Raw genomic sequence first — 18474 nt, 5'->3', positions numbered from 1 at the left:
GAGAGACAGAGATAGAGAGAGACAGCAATAGTGCGAGACATAGGTTAACTGGAAGTTTAGTCAAGAGATTAGAAGAGAAGAGAAGAGGGGCACATCCTTAACCTATGAGAGCGTGAAGAATGAGCCAGAAATGAGAGAGAAGAAAGAAGGAGAAACAAGAAGAGATGACTTGAGAGGAGGAAAGTAGAGCAGATAAAAGCAGAGAGGCACCACCTTTACAAATGAGAGGGTGGAAAAAGGAGAAATAAGAGAAGACTTGGGAAGTGAAAAACAGAGAAGATAAGAGGGGCACCTCCTTTACCTGTGAGAGTGTCTTCTTGTCCTGCAGGTTGGGCCTCACACTACGGAAGCCTTTAGCTGCCAGCGAGGAGCTATTGGCGTCTCCGTTCCTGAAGCCGTCAATGGCACCCTGCGACCGCCATGCATCTGGACACACAAAGCAGTCTTTTATGATACACACGACACGGCGCAGATTTCTCATTCACAATGGGATTGGACCGCAGTAAACACGCAGTGAAAAATGGAATAGAGTGGTCACAGTGTACATTGTGGTGGTTGGGTTGGTAGAGGGTTAATTACCTGAATCTGGTGAGTTAGATTCACAACCTTGGGGTAGAAATGATAAAAGGAAAACTTCAGAATGATCAATGCACAGCTTCATCCAAATCAAGGTTCCTGCACATTTTTCGTATCTTTCGTATCTATTCTAGGTCTTTCCCAGAACTAATCTTTCCAGACATAATAAAGAATAATTTAGAAAAAATCTCTATATTTATAATTAACATTTCAACAATGCTCATACTATGTCAGACTTGGAGAGAAAGAAGAAAGTGTTTGGAAAAAGCTAAATGATTTACAACAAACTCTTAAACCTATAGTCTATTTATTGCCACTTGGTGCACAGGGACATCTAGATGCCTAACCACCAAAGACCAACAATAAAGATAGCACCCTCGCTAGCACATATACCGCAGTATACCAGCCACGTTCAGCCACCTACTCTACATGATTGAGTAGAGTGAGAAGTGCAAGTCATAAGTAAGCCCTAAGATAAGTGTTCCGAAGATTGAGGGTAGCCCCTTGGTTAAGGGGCTTATGAGGGGAGTGGGGTTTGAAGACAGATACAGGGACTCCTTCAGTGGAAAGCCCTGAGATAACCTTTGCTAAGCCTGAAAGCTATACCAGCTTACAGACTCTAATGCTCTGTGTATATGGTTGCCTAATGGTTTAATGGTTCTAATGGTTTGGCTCACAACAGCCTTTGGATATATCGATGGAAAGGAGGAAAAGTGACGCAGGTAAGAGCTTGAAATGTATCAATGAAAAATGACTCATGCTCTTTATATTAATACCGGCAGAAATCAGATCAAAAACATGGTTTTAACTTCAATTCTTTAATTAGTTTGTTTAGTATACGGGTCCCTTTAGCAGTGAAAACTCATATTTATAGTTCCCCCTTTTGGCAAACGTGAATATTTACTTGACATTCACTTTGGTACAGCTACAATGTCAACAACCGATTAGATCCAGTGGGTATAAAACCTCCAATTTATTATAACAGAGAAAGAAACTTTTTCCACCACTGAAAGTCAAAAGTTTCCAAAACAGTCAGAGCTGTTTATCACGGCACTGAGACAACATTCAACTAAATTCTTATTTTAACCAGCCCACATGCATGCAATGCACTACAATTATTCATACAGACTTACGCACTATTATATTCATTTGATTACATTGGAGATCTGCCTCAAAGAGTCAAGAGTTAAGTAAATTTCTTCATGCATCCAACAAAGTCAATACTCATGTGTGATGCATGAGGAAATGAACCACAATAAGCTTAAAGCACGATTGAGGGACCAATGTCAGGGGGGGGTTGCTGAGAGAGGCTGTCAGTAGGGTGGACCATGATGCACTGGGGCAAGGTAGAATAAAAAATAAGAAGTAGAGTATCTACTACAATATTAATGCGCAAAACCACATAATGAAGAAGATAGGAGAACAAAGTGAAAGGTCGTTCTCTCCGACTCACCTCATGTTTCGACCACTAGCGCTATTCTCGACGTTTAACCTAGTTTTTTGGGTCATGACGTCAGTGAGTGTCAGTACCTGTGGCGAGATTGGGAGAGCTCTGGACCCTCTTCATAGGGCTGAGAGTGAGTGACATGGCGGTGCGGCGTGTGCATGATCCTCCGCTATCTGGGAGAAGCAGGCGTGCACATGCATGTAAGAGCGCACACACGCACGTGGGCACACACACACATACGTACAAGCCCGCGCACACACACACACACACACACAAAATACACGCAAAAAAGAAAGACGCAAAGCACATGCATTACAACATTGAAATTGTTGCAGTGGGGGATGAGAGTTTTAGATGAATTGAAATGCAGTAAAGTAATAAAAATTGCTTTAGCGTTGTGGATAAGAATGAATAGAAGGCAAACTATGTTATCTTTGTTTTGTCTAGTATGTCATGTAAAATGACGCAAAATTGAAATCATTATTAATTATTATATACAGTCTACATTTGTTATGCCCACAATAGAGCTTCATTGGTCACACTGTTCTTTATCTGCTTTTTACTGTTCTAGAGCTAGCGGGATACTCTAGACATTCTTAATCCATTGGTATCATTTTGAAGTGTGAAACGTCTACGGTTGGATGCAATTTAGTTAGGCTACTGTTTATGAGTATATTTTGCAGAAATATTAGCCTAAAGTTTGCTAAAGAGATGAGTGCCACTTCCTTACCTTCCATTCAGAGCAGATCTAGAAATGTTTCTTAATTTGATGCTATGACATTTGACCCAGATTATTTTCTTATTTACAAGAAAATGCCTTCAACCATTAATATCTTAGGAATGTGAAACACTGTACCACTACAGACAAAAGACTATTAGCTTTGGGAAATGAGTGTTAAATAGCTTGAAACACGAGATTATCTTCCTTGATTGTATCGCTGACAATGTGCTGTTTTCAGAGCTATAAAACTACTCTGCCGTCACAAAGTGCCTCAAGGCTTTTGTTAGAGAAACATGAGGGAAAGTAGAGGCATGGCACATTGCAGTAGGCCTATTGTAGCGCTGTGCCTTGTCAACACATCCTTTTGTATGTTTTTAGATTATCTGAATGCTTGGCCACGTTGGCATGTTGACCTGCATTGCAATGCAGTTGCCATCTGTTATTCCATTTATTTCCTTCAACAACAATGTTATTGTAACAATCTTGATCGTTATCTGTCAGCCAACAACACGACATATTTCCAGCGGAAGTGTACTTTAACCTGAAGTTCATAGCCGAGCGCGTGGGGGAGCTGTAAGTTGAGGTTCAAAGCCTGCAACCCCATTACGTGGTTATTATTGGCGACTTCACAGTGGTGTGAACATAAAAGCTGCGACCTGTCAACATGAGCCTTAATATGCACTCCTGTTTGGGCTGACCGCCAAGCGAGGCCAAGGGCACATGGGGAAACACACCTTCATCAACTGAATTCTAAGTTGTTGAAATCTAGAGTGACAACCACAATAGTGTTTAATAGTGTTTAAAATAATGTTTTCACAGCGATGATATGGTTCTTCAGTAACTTACTTTGTTTTAGTGGTTCATTTTGTGTTAAAGTGTCTTTATGTGCCAGAAACATGTGACACAAGAGTTTGGATTAGAGTGTTAGAGTGTTGTAAAACTGTCCAATCAAACAAAGCCATGGACCCACAGCAGTGCGCGCGGGCGAGTGTATGTGCGTGTTATACCTGTATTCATTGTGAAGGACACTTCTTGCAGATTCAAAGTAGATGGACACACTTTTCTGTGGAAGAGAATAAACCATAAATTGTTATGCAAACTCAATTAATCAACAAATCAATAAAACAATCAGTGTTCAGTAGTCTGATCATTGCCCAGCGGAGACTATTAGATAAGAATAAAGATAAGGGACCAGAACTAACGCAAGCAGTATGCAGCAGCATATCGCTGGTAAAGAAGACATCATTTGAATGTGACACGATCAAGCAAAGAGAACCATCCAATGTTATTACGGTCTCTGCTTTCCCTGCGAGGAAATGGCACATAATGGGGCCTGCAGGGCTCCACGCGTCCACATAACTTCAACCAGATAGCGTGGTCTGTCGGCTGCACCGGTGATATATGCAACCGCTTCTTGGAACTGTTGCGCTGGAGGGTGGGTATGATTGATATAGATGATACGGAATCCTCTGAAGGCAACACACAAACATACACACACACACACAAACACACACACACACACACACACACCACACACTTCACATGTTCACACATGTGCAATTTGTGTCATGCAGGGACTTAATGCGCACGGCAGGGTCGTAGTGCTGTAGCGGCTGTGGGTGCTCATGCATGTCTGGTATGGAAATAACTGCAGCAAATGTTGAACCTTGCTGTTTCCCATGCAGGGCCACCTGCTGCTGCCATGAGCTGGCAGGAAGAGCAGGGGATTCAGATGGGACGATGAGGATGTGCACACTGCTTGGTGGTTTAGTCGTCATTCGCGTAACGCTGTCAGCATTATGTGATTGGCCTATCCGTCATCATTAAGGCGTGAATGTAATTCAAACATAATGTTGCTGTTACGAGGGCAGATTTCTTTTTTTTAATGCTCATCAAAAATTTATTGTTAGCCTTCAACCACTTTGTTTGCTCATTTATTCATATTTGTCGGCCTCATCAAACCAGACAATCAAACATACCAAAGTACTTCACGTTGACCAATGGGCATGCATGAAATGTACGGGGTAGTGAATGTTTATTGCAGTAGTTTATCCATTCACAAGCGGAAGCTTATATAGCTAATCTAATATCAAATGTTATGCTTGAATCACATTTGGTGATGCTCTCAGTATTGCACTAATGTCTCAGTCGTGTCTGTATTTGTGTAATTAAAGTCTACAAAGGCATGGTGCACCCAAAGGCCTCATCTTTATTGTGTGCAAGGAAGTTCAACAAATGCCCTGCTTTTGTCAGCGTATTAAAAAATAAGTCTGCGAGTGTGTCAACAGCAATTCTTCGCCGGAGACAGCTGCAAACCTCAGAGTAGATTTCCTCTGGGTGCCCTGCTAATTGCTATCAATTACCAAGGCTTACCACGGCTAAGCTAAACATAAACCTCTTTAACAATAAGTGCAAAAAAATGCCTTTCCTACACGCACAAGGGGCGGGTGCCACCAGATGAATGGCATTTCATGGCGGTGTGGTTCAACATGCTTAAAAGACTACTTGTTTGATTAGAATGGAATTCTTTCCTGGGGGGCCGGGCCAAAGCAAATTGCACAGGTGATTGATTTTAATAATTTCCTAGGAAAAAATGATGGATTTCATTGAGCCGTGTACTACAAGCTGATATTTCAGTGAACCTGAAGGGCTGCTGATGTAAGGCTGGTAGAGGGCTGAGGATACAAGGCACCAAAATTAGTTTTGAATGACGGATCGATTGATCGATCGAAAGTCAGGCCTAGGGGAAGGAAGCAGGTCTGTAGCCGTTTGGACAGTGAAACACGTAGGAAAGACATAAGAAACACGTCTCTAGCTGTTTAGACGATTGTTGTAGTCAGGACCAAAACCAAATGGAAGTCGTGTTTAAAGACGCAGGAAGCACGTCTATAGCAGTTTAAACGATAGTTGTCAGGACCAAAATACAATTTGAAGTCAGGCTATATGGCGTAGGAAACACGTCTGAAGCAGTGCATACGACACTTGAAGTCAGGACCAAAATAAAATGGAAGTCGTGTTTTAAGACGTAGGAAACAAGTCTGTAGCCCTTTAGACGACACTTGAAGTCAGGACCAAAATAAAATGGAAGCCCGGGTTTTAAGACGGATTGCTTCCTAGCCTTTCAAAACACAGCGCAACACCATCCCGGGCCTTCCCCGCCGGTAGCTCTCTGTGCCCTGTGTGGCTCAAAGCCATAATGTGGACCTAGATAGAAGTCATCGCAGACCGAGATGCGGGACCTTGTGACATCTATCTTTCTAGTGTATCCCGAGCGAGCAGCAATACGTCATTCTAAGCCCGCTGTGAAGACTGTCATGACACATAGCTCACACAAGCGGTCGGAAATAGGCGTGGATTATGCAATGAGCAACATTTCAGGTGCTCGATTTAGCACTACTGCGGCGCTTTAAAATGCATGCAATAATATAGCATATCAGACATACAGTAGCGCTGTGTTTCGTAGTTCGGACACATGGTTAACATGTTGACATTAGTGAATATATCAAAGCCTCATTAACCTTTATGTTGCTGAGGAAATAGTTCAAGACCACTTGAAAAGTTCAGTCTAACAAAGATATTTCAGAGCCTGAAGTCTCCGCATATATGCACATACACCTTTGTAACACACGCACTCACACTTGCAGACACACAGACAGACAGACACACACACACACACACACACACACACACACACACACACACACACACACACACACACACACACACGAGGGTAAATTATAGTCCCGGCGTCGCAGCCTGTCGCCGACCAAATGATGAGCAGATTATAAACAGGATCGTGTTTCTGGGGGACAGATTAGTGGCGACACAGCAGCTGTGTGCATGGTGTAATGTTATGGCTGCTCACCACCCACAGTCCACAAGTCCCCCCCCGCCCACACACACACACACAACTTCTATTTCCTGCTCCTTTCCTGTGTAAAAGTGAATCTACTATCTGAGGTCAGGAATAGGCATTACCTCGCCTGGTATATCTAAATGCATGAGAAATATAGAACCCAAGCTTACGGTTGTTTTTAGATGGCGTCCAAAACTACCCTGTCATAATTGTGATTAAGTTGGTCGAAAACATGACACCATGTGGTGTTGTGAACCGTCGGTCGGCGGCAACAATCTTTTTAGTATTTGTTTTTGTTAATCAAACTTACCCATTATAATTAGCTAATAAATGCACCAATGTCACCTCTCAATATTATGGCAAATAGATAATCCTGATCATTTAGATTTGATTTGAAGAGTTTAAAACCATTAGTCTACATTTTAAAGAATGCATAAGAATAGCCAAATTATAAAGATATAATAAATCACAATATGAGGTTGAAGGAACCTGGACAGCATTTATTTGTAAAATTTGACAGTAATATCTAAATGTCTATGACTATAGTAAAGCAAAATGTAATTCACTATAATTGGATTTTATAGTTTGGGAATCAAAAGCAATCAATATTGTGCCTTTATAATCTTTCAAAATGCCTTGCTCGAATACAATCAGAATGCTATTGTATCATTCATCTAATAAACACATGTACATAGTATAAATCCTATGTCATGTAATATAAAAAGCTCAAAATCTAATCCAGACTTGGATCCCATCTGGAGTATATTCCTTCAAGACTGCCATATTGTGGTTAGTAAAAGCATTATGAGATTGCTAGAAAATTGGTCTATCGAGGCTGAACCAGAACGTGGACCTCAAAGCAAACTTTAAGAAGAAGAATTTGTGACTGTCGCACACAAAAAAGAGAAGGAATTTATTTTTCATGAAATTCAGGGGATCCACTGGCACCAGTTTTACGATCTTTTGGGAGGGTAGGTCACTGGAGACCACTGGTTTAGAGTATCCACTAACCAGAATGGGCCACAGCAGGGTGAAGAGGAATGTGGGAGAAGTTCATGGATGAGAGTTGAGATCTGGATGGGCCGTCCACATGGCTGTGTAGGAACCCCCCAATTACTAAACAACATCCAAACTCCAAACTACAATAAATCCTACAGATATAATCTATATGATATGTTTAACACATATTCTCTATATATGTTATAAACATTTTCTCTGTGTGATACACCATACTAAGAATATTTGTATGATATATCACACAGAGAAAATGTATACATATAAAAATATTCTCTAGATGATATATTATACACATATTCTGAAATAAACATATTTAATTACAATATATGCCAGACGACATTGGTAATATTCCGCTAAAAACTACTATGTATTAGTGTGTATATGTTTGAGGATTTTGGAACAACATGGTTGCTGTCGCCCTCTGTGTGATCTTTAGCAGGCTGCTATAAGAATAGCCGAATAGCGTCAGAATCTGCCTAATTCCTAGCTTACTTCAGTTTTCAAACTGTTTAACTTTCCAGCTAAATAAAAATGTTATGGCACATCATTGATGCTGTACAGAACTGTAACAACGATACATTATGATCGTGTCATATTTGTGATCAATTTTGATTGATAAAACTGAAATACTTTCTCTGTAAAAAGTCGTCATCGCCAACTCCCATGCTAAAGGCACTGAAACATTTGGCATGTTTAGTGTGTTTTTAGTCAGTATATTTACTGAGGTTCCAGTGGTTTATCTGCTGGTTGTAATAAAGGCACGGTTTGGTCGTTTAGGAGACGTGCAAGCGTATAATTACTGAATTCAATTTCTGCGAGGTCCACAAAAATACTAGTTGAAGCAATCGCTCTCCTAGAGGCCTGAGAAAGAGATTGAGGCCTGTGATCGCAGAAGGCTTTCAGAAGATCTCTAGTGACTTGTAGTCTTCTAGTGAAGATCTCTAGTGTCCATCAGCAGCCTGCTGATGGACACTTCCATCAGCAGGCTGCTGATGGACACTAGAGCAGCCTGCTGATGGACTGAGTTGATTTAAAGGTTTTCCCAAACATAGAAGTGCTCTATGAGAATTATGACCTTGGCAAAAACTAAGCTCGTCGATCTCAAAAAGTTTGTATCAGCCACCTAAAAAGTGCTTACGCTGCATGCATTTTTTGCATTAGCTGGCTTAATTTAGTTGTGATAGCAAAGCTAACAGGACCACTGCGACTAGGTTCAGTGCAACAGTTTTACAGAATTAAAAAATCGAAAGACTGCATTGGTAATCTGCTTTCTTGCTCCTTGTCATCCTAATTTTTCAGTATAACAAATACATCTGAACAAAGTTTATACATTCAAATAACTTATTTTATTTTATTTATTACAGTACTCTAATTTCTCCATTAGGAATAATTGGTTTTACCATACTGTGCTGTCACACTGTTTGTATGTCCATCAGCCAGGCTATTGAAAATGCTTTGGGGCCAAGTGTTAAAATAGACTGGGTAAAGAGTTGGATTTACGTATATCCTGTGAGTGTGCCTTTCAGGGGTGGGAACATGGAGGTCACGACCCTGAAGGGCAGGCTGCATCCCATTTATCTCCACATGGCAGCTCACTTGCTCCTGCCATTTGTACAAACGAGATCACAGGGATCGCATGACCATTTTGACGCACATGTACACACAGGCACACACAGGCACACACAAGCACACACACACACACACCCACACACACACACACACACACACACACACACACACACACAAAGAATGTCTGTTGTAATACATAACATATTATAGATTATAAACTATGCAAGTCTATCATGTTTAAATGTAATGCACAAAATGTCAACAAACTGTCTTGAGGGACCCGATATGATCCCCATTGACTAAATACTGCCTGACAGTGACCCTTCCAAAAAAAGCAGAATTTCAAATTGGTCTCCAGCCTCATGTTATTTCAGCAAAAGGTTTTTTTGGTGGGAAATATGTGGGGTAGCAGCAGGGCTTGGGAATCAAAATACGTCTGGAGCTATTTCAGTGTATTCTGTTGGACGCTGTAGGTTTTCTGGATTCTTATCCTTTAGCCGTGGCTGTTTATTTGCTTCTTCACAGCAGCTGTTTTTTTCAAGATTTTAATACATCAGACAGAGGGATGTGGTAGATTTAACACAGTGATTGTTTTTACAAGGAAATATAAGCTTAAGGGTTAAAAAGTGCAGTATTCGATTTCCCAAGCTTCATTCTACTTCAGCCACATTGCAATTACGTCCCGTCCACAGTGGTGAAATAAATAACTCAATATATAAATGAACAACACTGTAAAAAAGACATCGCCACACCCATTATTCTCCAAAGAAATCAAATACTGTAACTTGACCAAGAAGGTAAAAAATAAATTACGCTCAGTGTTGTTTAACACAACAATTTCTCCCTAGCTTCTACAGGTCTCCCCTCTCCAACGAGCTCGCCGCGAGACACCGAGACCGGTTTCCACGCCATGTCAGTCACCATCAATTCTCCGCCACCAGCACAAACAACAGCCTGCCTGTTATGTGATTGGTTTAGTCAGTCCTGCCACTCATTAGCAGACCCCCTCCCAGGCGGTATGAATGGACAGGAGTGATTGGGGGGCAAGCAACCATGTCCCCTCTCTGTCTCCTTCGTACTACCAACAACAGAGGCCCATGTGTACACCCCCCCACACCAAAACTTGTATCAGTGCCAGGCTAACAAGCAGAGCTACTGGCATGAGAGCATTAATGCAATTATGCAATACGAGCCCAGGCTTCACAGTGGATATGGGAGGTGTAGGGGGGGGAACAAATAGGATTTGACAAGTGCCGGGGTTGAACTGCAATGTGGAGCCAGAGATGCACTCCGTTTTATTTACATGGCCGCAAGCAGGAAAAAACTGAAGGAGAGTCGTGAAGAGAGACATTGAAAAATGTCTCTTCACAGATCAACAGAGACAATGAAAACATGGAGAGTCTGGAGAGTCCAGACATAGAATTAGACATTCACAGTACTTCAATCTAGACAATTGCAGTACTTTTACTTTTAATTGTTGGATTCGGTAAACAACAAAGATGGTAGGGCTAGAACAGCAAGATGTTGTTCATATAGGTACTGCCACATGTGATGGAGTTGAGATAGCTTGGAGATAAAGCCAACAACACTTTGAGAGCAGAAAAGTTTGCATCTCACTCAACACATGACAGAAAAAATCTGATTTCAAAGTGTTACTGAGGGGAATCGACACACCTAAACATGCTTTGGCACATATAAATGAATATTCACAAGTTTTACCTTATTCAATGTTATTTAGTATTTGGTTAAAGGTACTTCTAAATACTCAACCTTGGGACTGCATTTTTTGGAGGCTGTTAACAGCTTACCTTGCTTAGGGGAATTTTGACAGGAAGCATTACAAATTAAATAGAGACTGTGTAAAATAAACAATAAAATGGGTAAGTGTGCCAAGCCCGGGCCACCTGGTATTTATACAAAGAACCTTAATCCCACTCTGCTGACCTCATCGCATTATCAGACTGCAGAGCTCTGATTTTAAGAGAAGCAAGTGTGTGCCGTAATCAATACAAAGGGGCAACACTACACACACTTGTAGCTTTCTTCTGGAATGAGGATGTGAAAGGGTGGGGGAAAGCGAGTGTTCACCATGGCAACCCGGTCATGCCTTAGATATAGCAAAAGATGTCTCTAAATGATTAACACAGCCCATTCAGTAGGGCTAGATGCTTGCCTTTACAAACTAGGGCCTTTTGGGTCACACCCACGGCCGTAGGCCTACGCAAAACTGTATCCGATGAATGCTGATTCACACAGTATGTCGGCAGCGTGGCTCCATATGTTTTACGGCGCTTTAGGATCCTCAGGCGAAAGTGATTGGAATGTCCGACGCACACGACACTGGCTACTTTAAGGCGACGGGCGGGAGCTAAAATTACATCTCCATACATAGTCAGGATTCCACAGGTACCAGTGTTAAGTGTGGCGCGGGTCAGGATGATAAGGGAGCTTGATTGGGCAAGGGGGGGGCTATATTTATGGCCATTAGACGAGACCCTTAGCCTTGGGGGCTAAGGGTTTGGAGGAGCATGAGATCTGCGTTTGAGGAGCCCCGAGGCAGTCCCTGGCCACAATGAAGACGTCACAGGCCGGAGGTGTCCCTGAGACAGAGGTGCAAACTTTGTGTGGATTTATGCCACCTATAAAGTATTATACAAACTAACATATGACTAACGGATGCATAATCCCACATAAGTGATCTTGATTATACATTTCTTCTGATGTAACAAAGATCTCAGCTGAAATCATTACTTTGATAAGAATGTGGGGAGAATTTCAAGGGCGAAATTATTCAACTCGTGGTTTGTTTCTCACATTCCAGGCTTTAAACTTTTGAGAAAATAGCAAAAACCAGATGTAGGCCAATTGAAAATAAATCTAAATTCCACGGTTGGCACTTGGAAATGAATCTGACCATATTCAGTAACAAGACTTCATCCTGTGAAAAAAATAAAACATCTTCTGGCAAGAAGAGAATGGCTTAGTGAGTGAAGTGCGTTTGAGAAGGAAGGGGATTGGAAATATGTGTGTGTATCTATTATGTACCCAAGGGTCAAGGTAACATTCCAAAACACCTCTGAGACTTGTCTTAATGGAGGGATTTCGGTGTGGCTATTGTTGGGCAGGAAAGAGGAGATCAATGAGAAAAAGAGGGCTGTAACCAGAGATGAGAAGGTGTAGGTGACAGAGTGAAACAAGGGAAGGTAGAGTGGTAGAGGGAAGGAGGACAAGAATGTTTATGTCCACAGTTTCAGTAGATATTTTAAACACGTTTTTTGACATCTTTCATTTTCTCTCCTCTTGCGACATACTTTTTTTGTATTACATGTTTAGAACGGCAATATTTGAAATAACTTGTTCATATGTTTTGTTTCTTCCATGATATTAAGCGTATTTTGTGTTTCCTCTTTACATTTTTTGACTATTTTGTATTGTCATTTATCTAACATCTTAAATAGATAATGGACCAGCCATTGGCGTGAGTGTTAAGGTTAATGTTTACACGGACATGTTAACACTGTGCAGTCCCCCAAATTTCAAGGATGTAGAAGAGGTACATTTTGCTCTCATTTTTCCTGTATACATATTGTGACACACTTTAGGCCGACTGAGAGTGAATTGTGTCAAGCAGGCCACATGTGCACGAGCCAATGAGGCTAGCATAAAAAAAAACCTCTTACCGTCATAAACACAAAAGCAGGGCACTTGTTCAGAAGGAGTCAGGTATAGGTGTGCGGGATATCCGACTGACTTCTTCTTCGTCTGATTGTCGACTGTGGTCACCCAAACACAAATCCTTGTTTTTCGCCGAGATGCCTCCACTTGAAGTAAAGCTTTATTCCCAGGTTTTAGCCTCGGGTTCGGCGCCTGAGGAACACAGACAGGTGAAATGGCGTTTAGAGTCGGTGAGGCACACTGAGTGACGCGTTCCGAGAGTCCCCCGTTTGGGTAAAGCTGTGATCAGATGGGGCTATTTTCAGACTCGCTGGTCTGTGCTGCTGGAAAGCCACCCCCTAGAGCCTTGCGTAGGTAGGTGTGGACTACGTGACAGGCCATCCGTCGGTCACACACACACACACACACACACACACACACACACACACACACACACACACACACACACACACACACACACACACACACACAGTCTTGGACACCCCAACAAAGAAAAAAAACTTCACCTTCAAGCATCGTTAAACACCATTCCAGTGGTGGTCTCAGGTCGGTCAGAAGCTCAGAACCCAGACAGACATGCCACAGATGAGATAAGCTGAATGGTTACATTGATGGATAGCAGGGCATAGGCAGGCTCTCAGAGAGAGAGAGAGACACACACACATATACACACACACACAGAGGCAGAGAGGGAGAGTGTTGTGCTGTTGGATTGGTTGCACATGCCCACTTCTCCTTGTACGCTTAAATGTCACCCAATGGCTGATGATGTCACTGTGGCAACATGTAAAGTGGGCCTTGAGGGCTGAATCTGACCCCAGTGTCAGACGTATCCTCCACATAAAAGGAGATTTCACTCCATGTTGCTGACAGTTTGATAGTGTGTCAAGAGATGAGGCGGGTTAGGGTTAGGCCTGCTAATGCATAGATATGCACATTTACACGTGTGTGTATGCATAGACCCAGACACACACACACAGGCGCACGCACACACACATGGGCGCTCACACAGACATTCGTATACTGGTACTCTCTCTCAAACATGCATATAACACACACACACACATATACACGCACACATATGGGCGCTCATACAGACATGTACTGGTATTCTCTCTCACACACTTACAAATGCATATACTATGCATATACTAACACACACATACACACACACACACACACACACACACACACACACACACACACACACACACGGGCGCTCACAGACATGTACTGGTACTCTCTCTCACACACTCACACATTTACTAACACACACAAACAAACCCACACGGGCGCTCAAACAGACATGTACTGGCACTCTCTCTCACACATGCATATACTAACACACACACACACACACACACACACACACACACACACACACACACACACACACACACACACACACACACTTAAGACAGGTCAACCTGAAGCACCTCTAGACCTCAGACCCCCTGCTATTCCCAGAGTGGTGATGTCAATACTACTATTAGCATCTCATATTTAGAACCTGTTTATCTAAAGCCAACCTTGCTACTGTATAATGCCAGCTTCCTCCTCTATCCCTGTACACCCTTACTTGATGAATACATCAGACTTGTTTAAATGTTTTTTTATATTTTATATGAAAAAACAACGTCAATGTGAAACAGTCAAACTAACCCAACGGCTTGCTCCTTCCTTTATTATGTGTACCAGATGAAACAAACAAGCATCAATCCGGCACTTTGTCAACGCTTCATTTTCTTGTAGTTTTCTTTGTATCGCCTACGTCTGCTAAGAAGCCATCGCTATAGCACTAATGTAGCCATCCCGCGGTGCAAAGGCAACAGTCTGAGAACACTATACCAAGCTAGCACACACATGACACACCATCCAGACAAGTACATCCCTCAAACATTCAAGATGAGAACCGGGAGATGTTTATAGCCTGCCTCCATGACCCGGCGTGTCAGGAGACGCGATCAACAAGCCAATAGAGAAGCTGCTGGTTCCAGTGCTGGCATGGTCGTCTAACCCGAGAACTCAAAAGTGGGCTGAGTGCTAATGTGGTAACCTTGGGAACAGAATCACAGGGGAGATCAGTGTCGACCAGATAGGGTCAAAATAGTATTCTCACCTGTCGCTCTCAACTGTACATTTCAACAGTACTTGCATTACAGTTAGTTAGTGATAACCTACAGCGAGACTGACATTATTGCGGAATAAACTCTGACAGGTGGTGCAGGAGTGGAAGTCCCCATCACGAAGGGGAAGGGTCTTGAATCACCCTGAAGGGGTTGGTTCGCTGTACAATATCCCACATAATATATGGCTACTTACTAAAGAAATCAATAATTTGATGTAAAATACAACAACAAATGATTCTATTGATTTAACAATTATTTTATTGTTTCCCAAACGGTCCGTTAACTGTTTCCACAACAGTCCAGAAATAACCGACTGTATAGTGCCATATTTGACCAATCAGAACGTATCTAGCCATAATACAGACGGCTAGGCTGTTGAATTATGATTTGATGTCACATTCCTGACACAAGTCCTCAAGCAAGCTAATGCTCAGTAGCTGGGAACACAACCTCCTGTTAACCATTCTGCAATCAATTACTGTGAGTGTGAGAGGCCAAAAATGGATTGAAATGATTATCTTGCCTATTAATCCGCTCATTAAGGTGCCCACACAAAATACCACATCAAAATTTGTTATGGCTGTTTTACACTCTGACACCCACATAAACACACAGCCCTATGAGCAGACCATAGCTACCCAGGCCGTGTCGACGTGGTCGCACCAGTACAGCTTCAACACCCAATTCATTATCAGCTGCAGTGAGGGCCCTGCCAGCTCAGTAAGTGGCAGGATATTAAAAGCAGGCGCGCTATGCAGTTCCACGTCTTCAATGCCGCTAGTTCAAAAGAAGCACTGTTTTGGCTATTCTATAAAAAAATTATATATTTATAGAAATAACAAATGAATAAAATATATAAATAACAAATGCAAATATCTAAATATATATACATATTTTTATTTTTAGATGTGTTATTTATATATGTATCTATATTTTTTTTGCATATAGATACAAATATATATTTTTATCTATATAAATAACAAATGTAAAAACAAAATATACTGCTTTCTCCCAACATCATATATCTTGTATAGTAAGTCGGGAACTAACATGGAAGTACTTTGATATAAAATACACCTCTTATAGAGAGTTAATGTACACGGCTCTTATTTCACTTAGTTAAAAAGGCTTTGAGTCTTCCGACTTGCATGTGATACTCTACTTAAAATGTTGTTATGATCTATACAGTGAAGAATAAAAAAAAAAGCCTGAATGTAATCCACCTCTGTTACCACCTCAAACGAACAGAAGCAGCCCCTCCAAACCCCAGTTTAGACCAACGTAAACAAATAGTGACAACACCATCCATCAAACCTTTCAAAAAAACAAAAAACAAACAGCCCCGCCCCCTCCATTCCAAATCTTCCGTTAGCTCATTAAGACAGCCAATCAACGTCGCATGACAGGCTCAGGAAGCCCTGCTGCGAACCAGTAACAGTATCTGCGTGTTGGCAGAGCTATAGCCATAAGCCTTTTTGGCTTACGCTGTATCAGCCCGAGGACTCGCACGTCCAGGCCTGGTGTAGGGTTAAGGGTCTGAGCTGACTTTCTTTAGCAGGACTCCTCCATGTCGCAGGACCTCTTTCATCAAAGGACAAGACAGAAGAGATGGGGGAGTGTGTCCATTAAACATTTAGGAATTTTAAGTTGTAGCGTTGGCCCTATTGGCCCTGTTGTCCCTTTTGTTCTTTTTTGCTGGAGGCTCAAATGCTCTATTTCTATCCCTCATTCTCTCATGTTCTCCCTCACCATCTCTCTTTCTCACTCCGGACTTCAGTCTAAACAAAATAGTAGCCTCAGCAACACTCTCTCTCTAACAAAATATCTGAAAAAAACAAAAATTGTACTGTAAAGGGAAGCTCCATGTTTCAAATAAGTGTTATTCCACAGAGAGAGGTGAAGGAGGCTAATGTACAATATTGAGGAGGGACGGCACACATTTACACAGTATAGGCATATTACATTTGACTTCCATAGCCAGTAGTACTACTATTATCATTATTACTACTATAAATCGATAAATCGATAAATTGCTTTTCACATAGTCCTTACTTAAACCGCCTGTGGGAAAGAGCAGAGAAGGCCTACACTGAGCATTGGTGGACCCCCTGGTTGTTCATGGGGGGGGGGGGGGGGGGGGGGGGGGCTTTCATCCTCACAGACCACTAGTTCCATGACATCACTCTCGTCTTTAAGCAAGAGGAGCAGGGGTAAGATAAATGAGGAGGGGAAGGGTAAAAGAGTAGAAAAGGCAGAGTATACAATATGGAAGTTGATGGGGAGTTGATAATGATAATAATGGTCAGCAGGAGGACGGTAAACAGTATTAGACTGTTGGGAGAAGCGGAGGTAAAGGGAGACAGAGACAGGGAGACAGCCATACAGGCAGACAGATAAGAGTGACCGAGGGACATACATAAAGTAACCACACGTTACACTCCACTTCAGTGAGGGAAATGTATCGCATACTCAGGTTCCCCCTGTAGGGCCCGTTTTGATCCCCTCCCCTCGTATCCCCCCTCTCTGTCTCTGTGTCTCCCTCCTCGCTGCGTAACCCTAAACTAGCAGGTAACAGGTGCAATCCAAATAGCACGAACACAGACATAGTTCCCTGCCGCACAAAGTGTCATTTATCAGGATGTAATGCAAGGACATTTGCGTGAGCGATTATCATTAGGTCTAACTGTGAGGCTGTTTATTGGTAAAGTGAGCTCTCTTCTCTCCCTCTCTCTCAAAATAGTTACACATCATGCATCCCGGGGTACATTTCCACCACATAAATAAATACACAAGATCCAACATCACAGATATTTCGCACAGCGGGAACACCTACCCCTGATCCAATGACTTAAGGACTACGCTTCAAACACACACACACACACACACACACACACACACACACACACACACACACACACACACACACACACACACACACACAGGTGTTTAGCAATGAGATGCTGTACTGTGGCCGGAGTGGTACAAATAACTGGCATAGTCTATTTATGCTCAACACCTATATGCTCTTTACGAGATCCAGCTGAGTGACAGTAGACAGTGAGTGACCTGCAGGGTACATTCTCCTCATTACATCACCCTTTTTCATCCCTGCTTCCCCCCTGCCTAAACTAGGATCAGCACATTTGGGATATGGCTACAGATGGATAATAATGACCAGTGTCACTGGTATAATAGATCTAGTAGCAAGAAGCATCACATTCAAGCTTGTACACTATGACATATAGTTGCTTAAACAATATATGTGGATATATGACACACAACAACACACACAAAGTGTAATGCATTCACATCCACAATTTCAGCATTGGACATCCAATGCTGAACACATTGTATAGGCCACATGCAAACCAGATAGTGCTGAGATGGTTGACGTGAAATGGAGTTTAAAGGATGCAATTTTCTAGTGGGGTCCGTTTTTACAGCCAAAAACTAGCCAGGAGCATCCGTCTAGGGCGAATCATAA

At 42.1% G+C, this 18474-nt stretch overlaps 1 protein-coding gene across 1 annotated transcript in view; it reads right to left on the bottom strand.

The window, feature by feature from the left end:
• Positions 1-18474, bottom strand: part of sorbs2a (sorbin and SH3 domain containing 2a) — a 47238-nt gene that overhangs the window by 28169 nt on the left and 595 nt on the right. The window contains exons 2-5 of the mRNA XM_079730344.1: positions 12867-13053; positions 3752-3807; positions 580-606; positions 302-426 (exon numbers count right to left, since the gene is read on the bottom strand). Of these exons, the coding sequence (XP_079586470.1) occupies positions 302-426; positions 580-606; positions 3752-3761 (162 nt within the window). The 5' untranslated portion in view covers positions 3762-3807; positions 12867-13053. The remainder of the gene's footprint in view (positions 1-301; positions 427-579; positions 607-3751; positions 3808-12866; positions 13054-18474) is intronic.

The sequence above is a fragment of the Pollachius pollachius genome, assembly GCF_949987615.1.
Source record: "Pollachius pollachius genome assembly, chromosome: 2".
Classification (NCBI taxonomy): domain Eukaryota; kingdom Metazoa; phylum Chordata; class Actinopteri; order Gadiformes; family Gadidae; genus Pollachius; species Pollachius pollachius.
The sequence above is the reverse complement of the archived record's forward strand: the minus strand, read 5'-3'. Positions and strand labels throughout refer to the sequence as shown.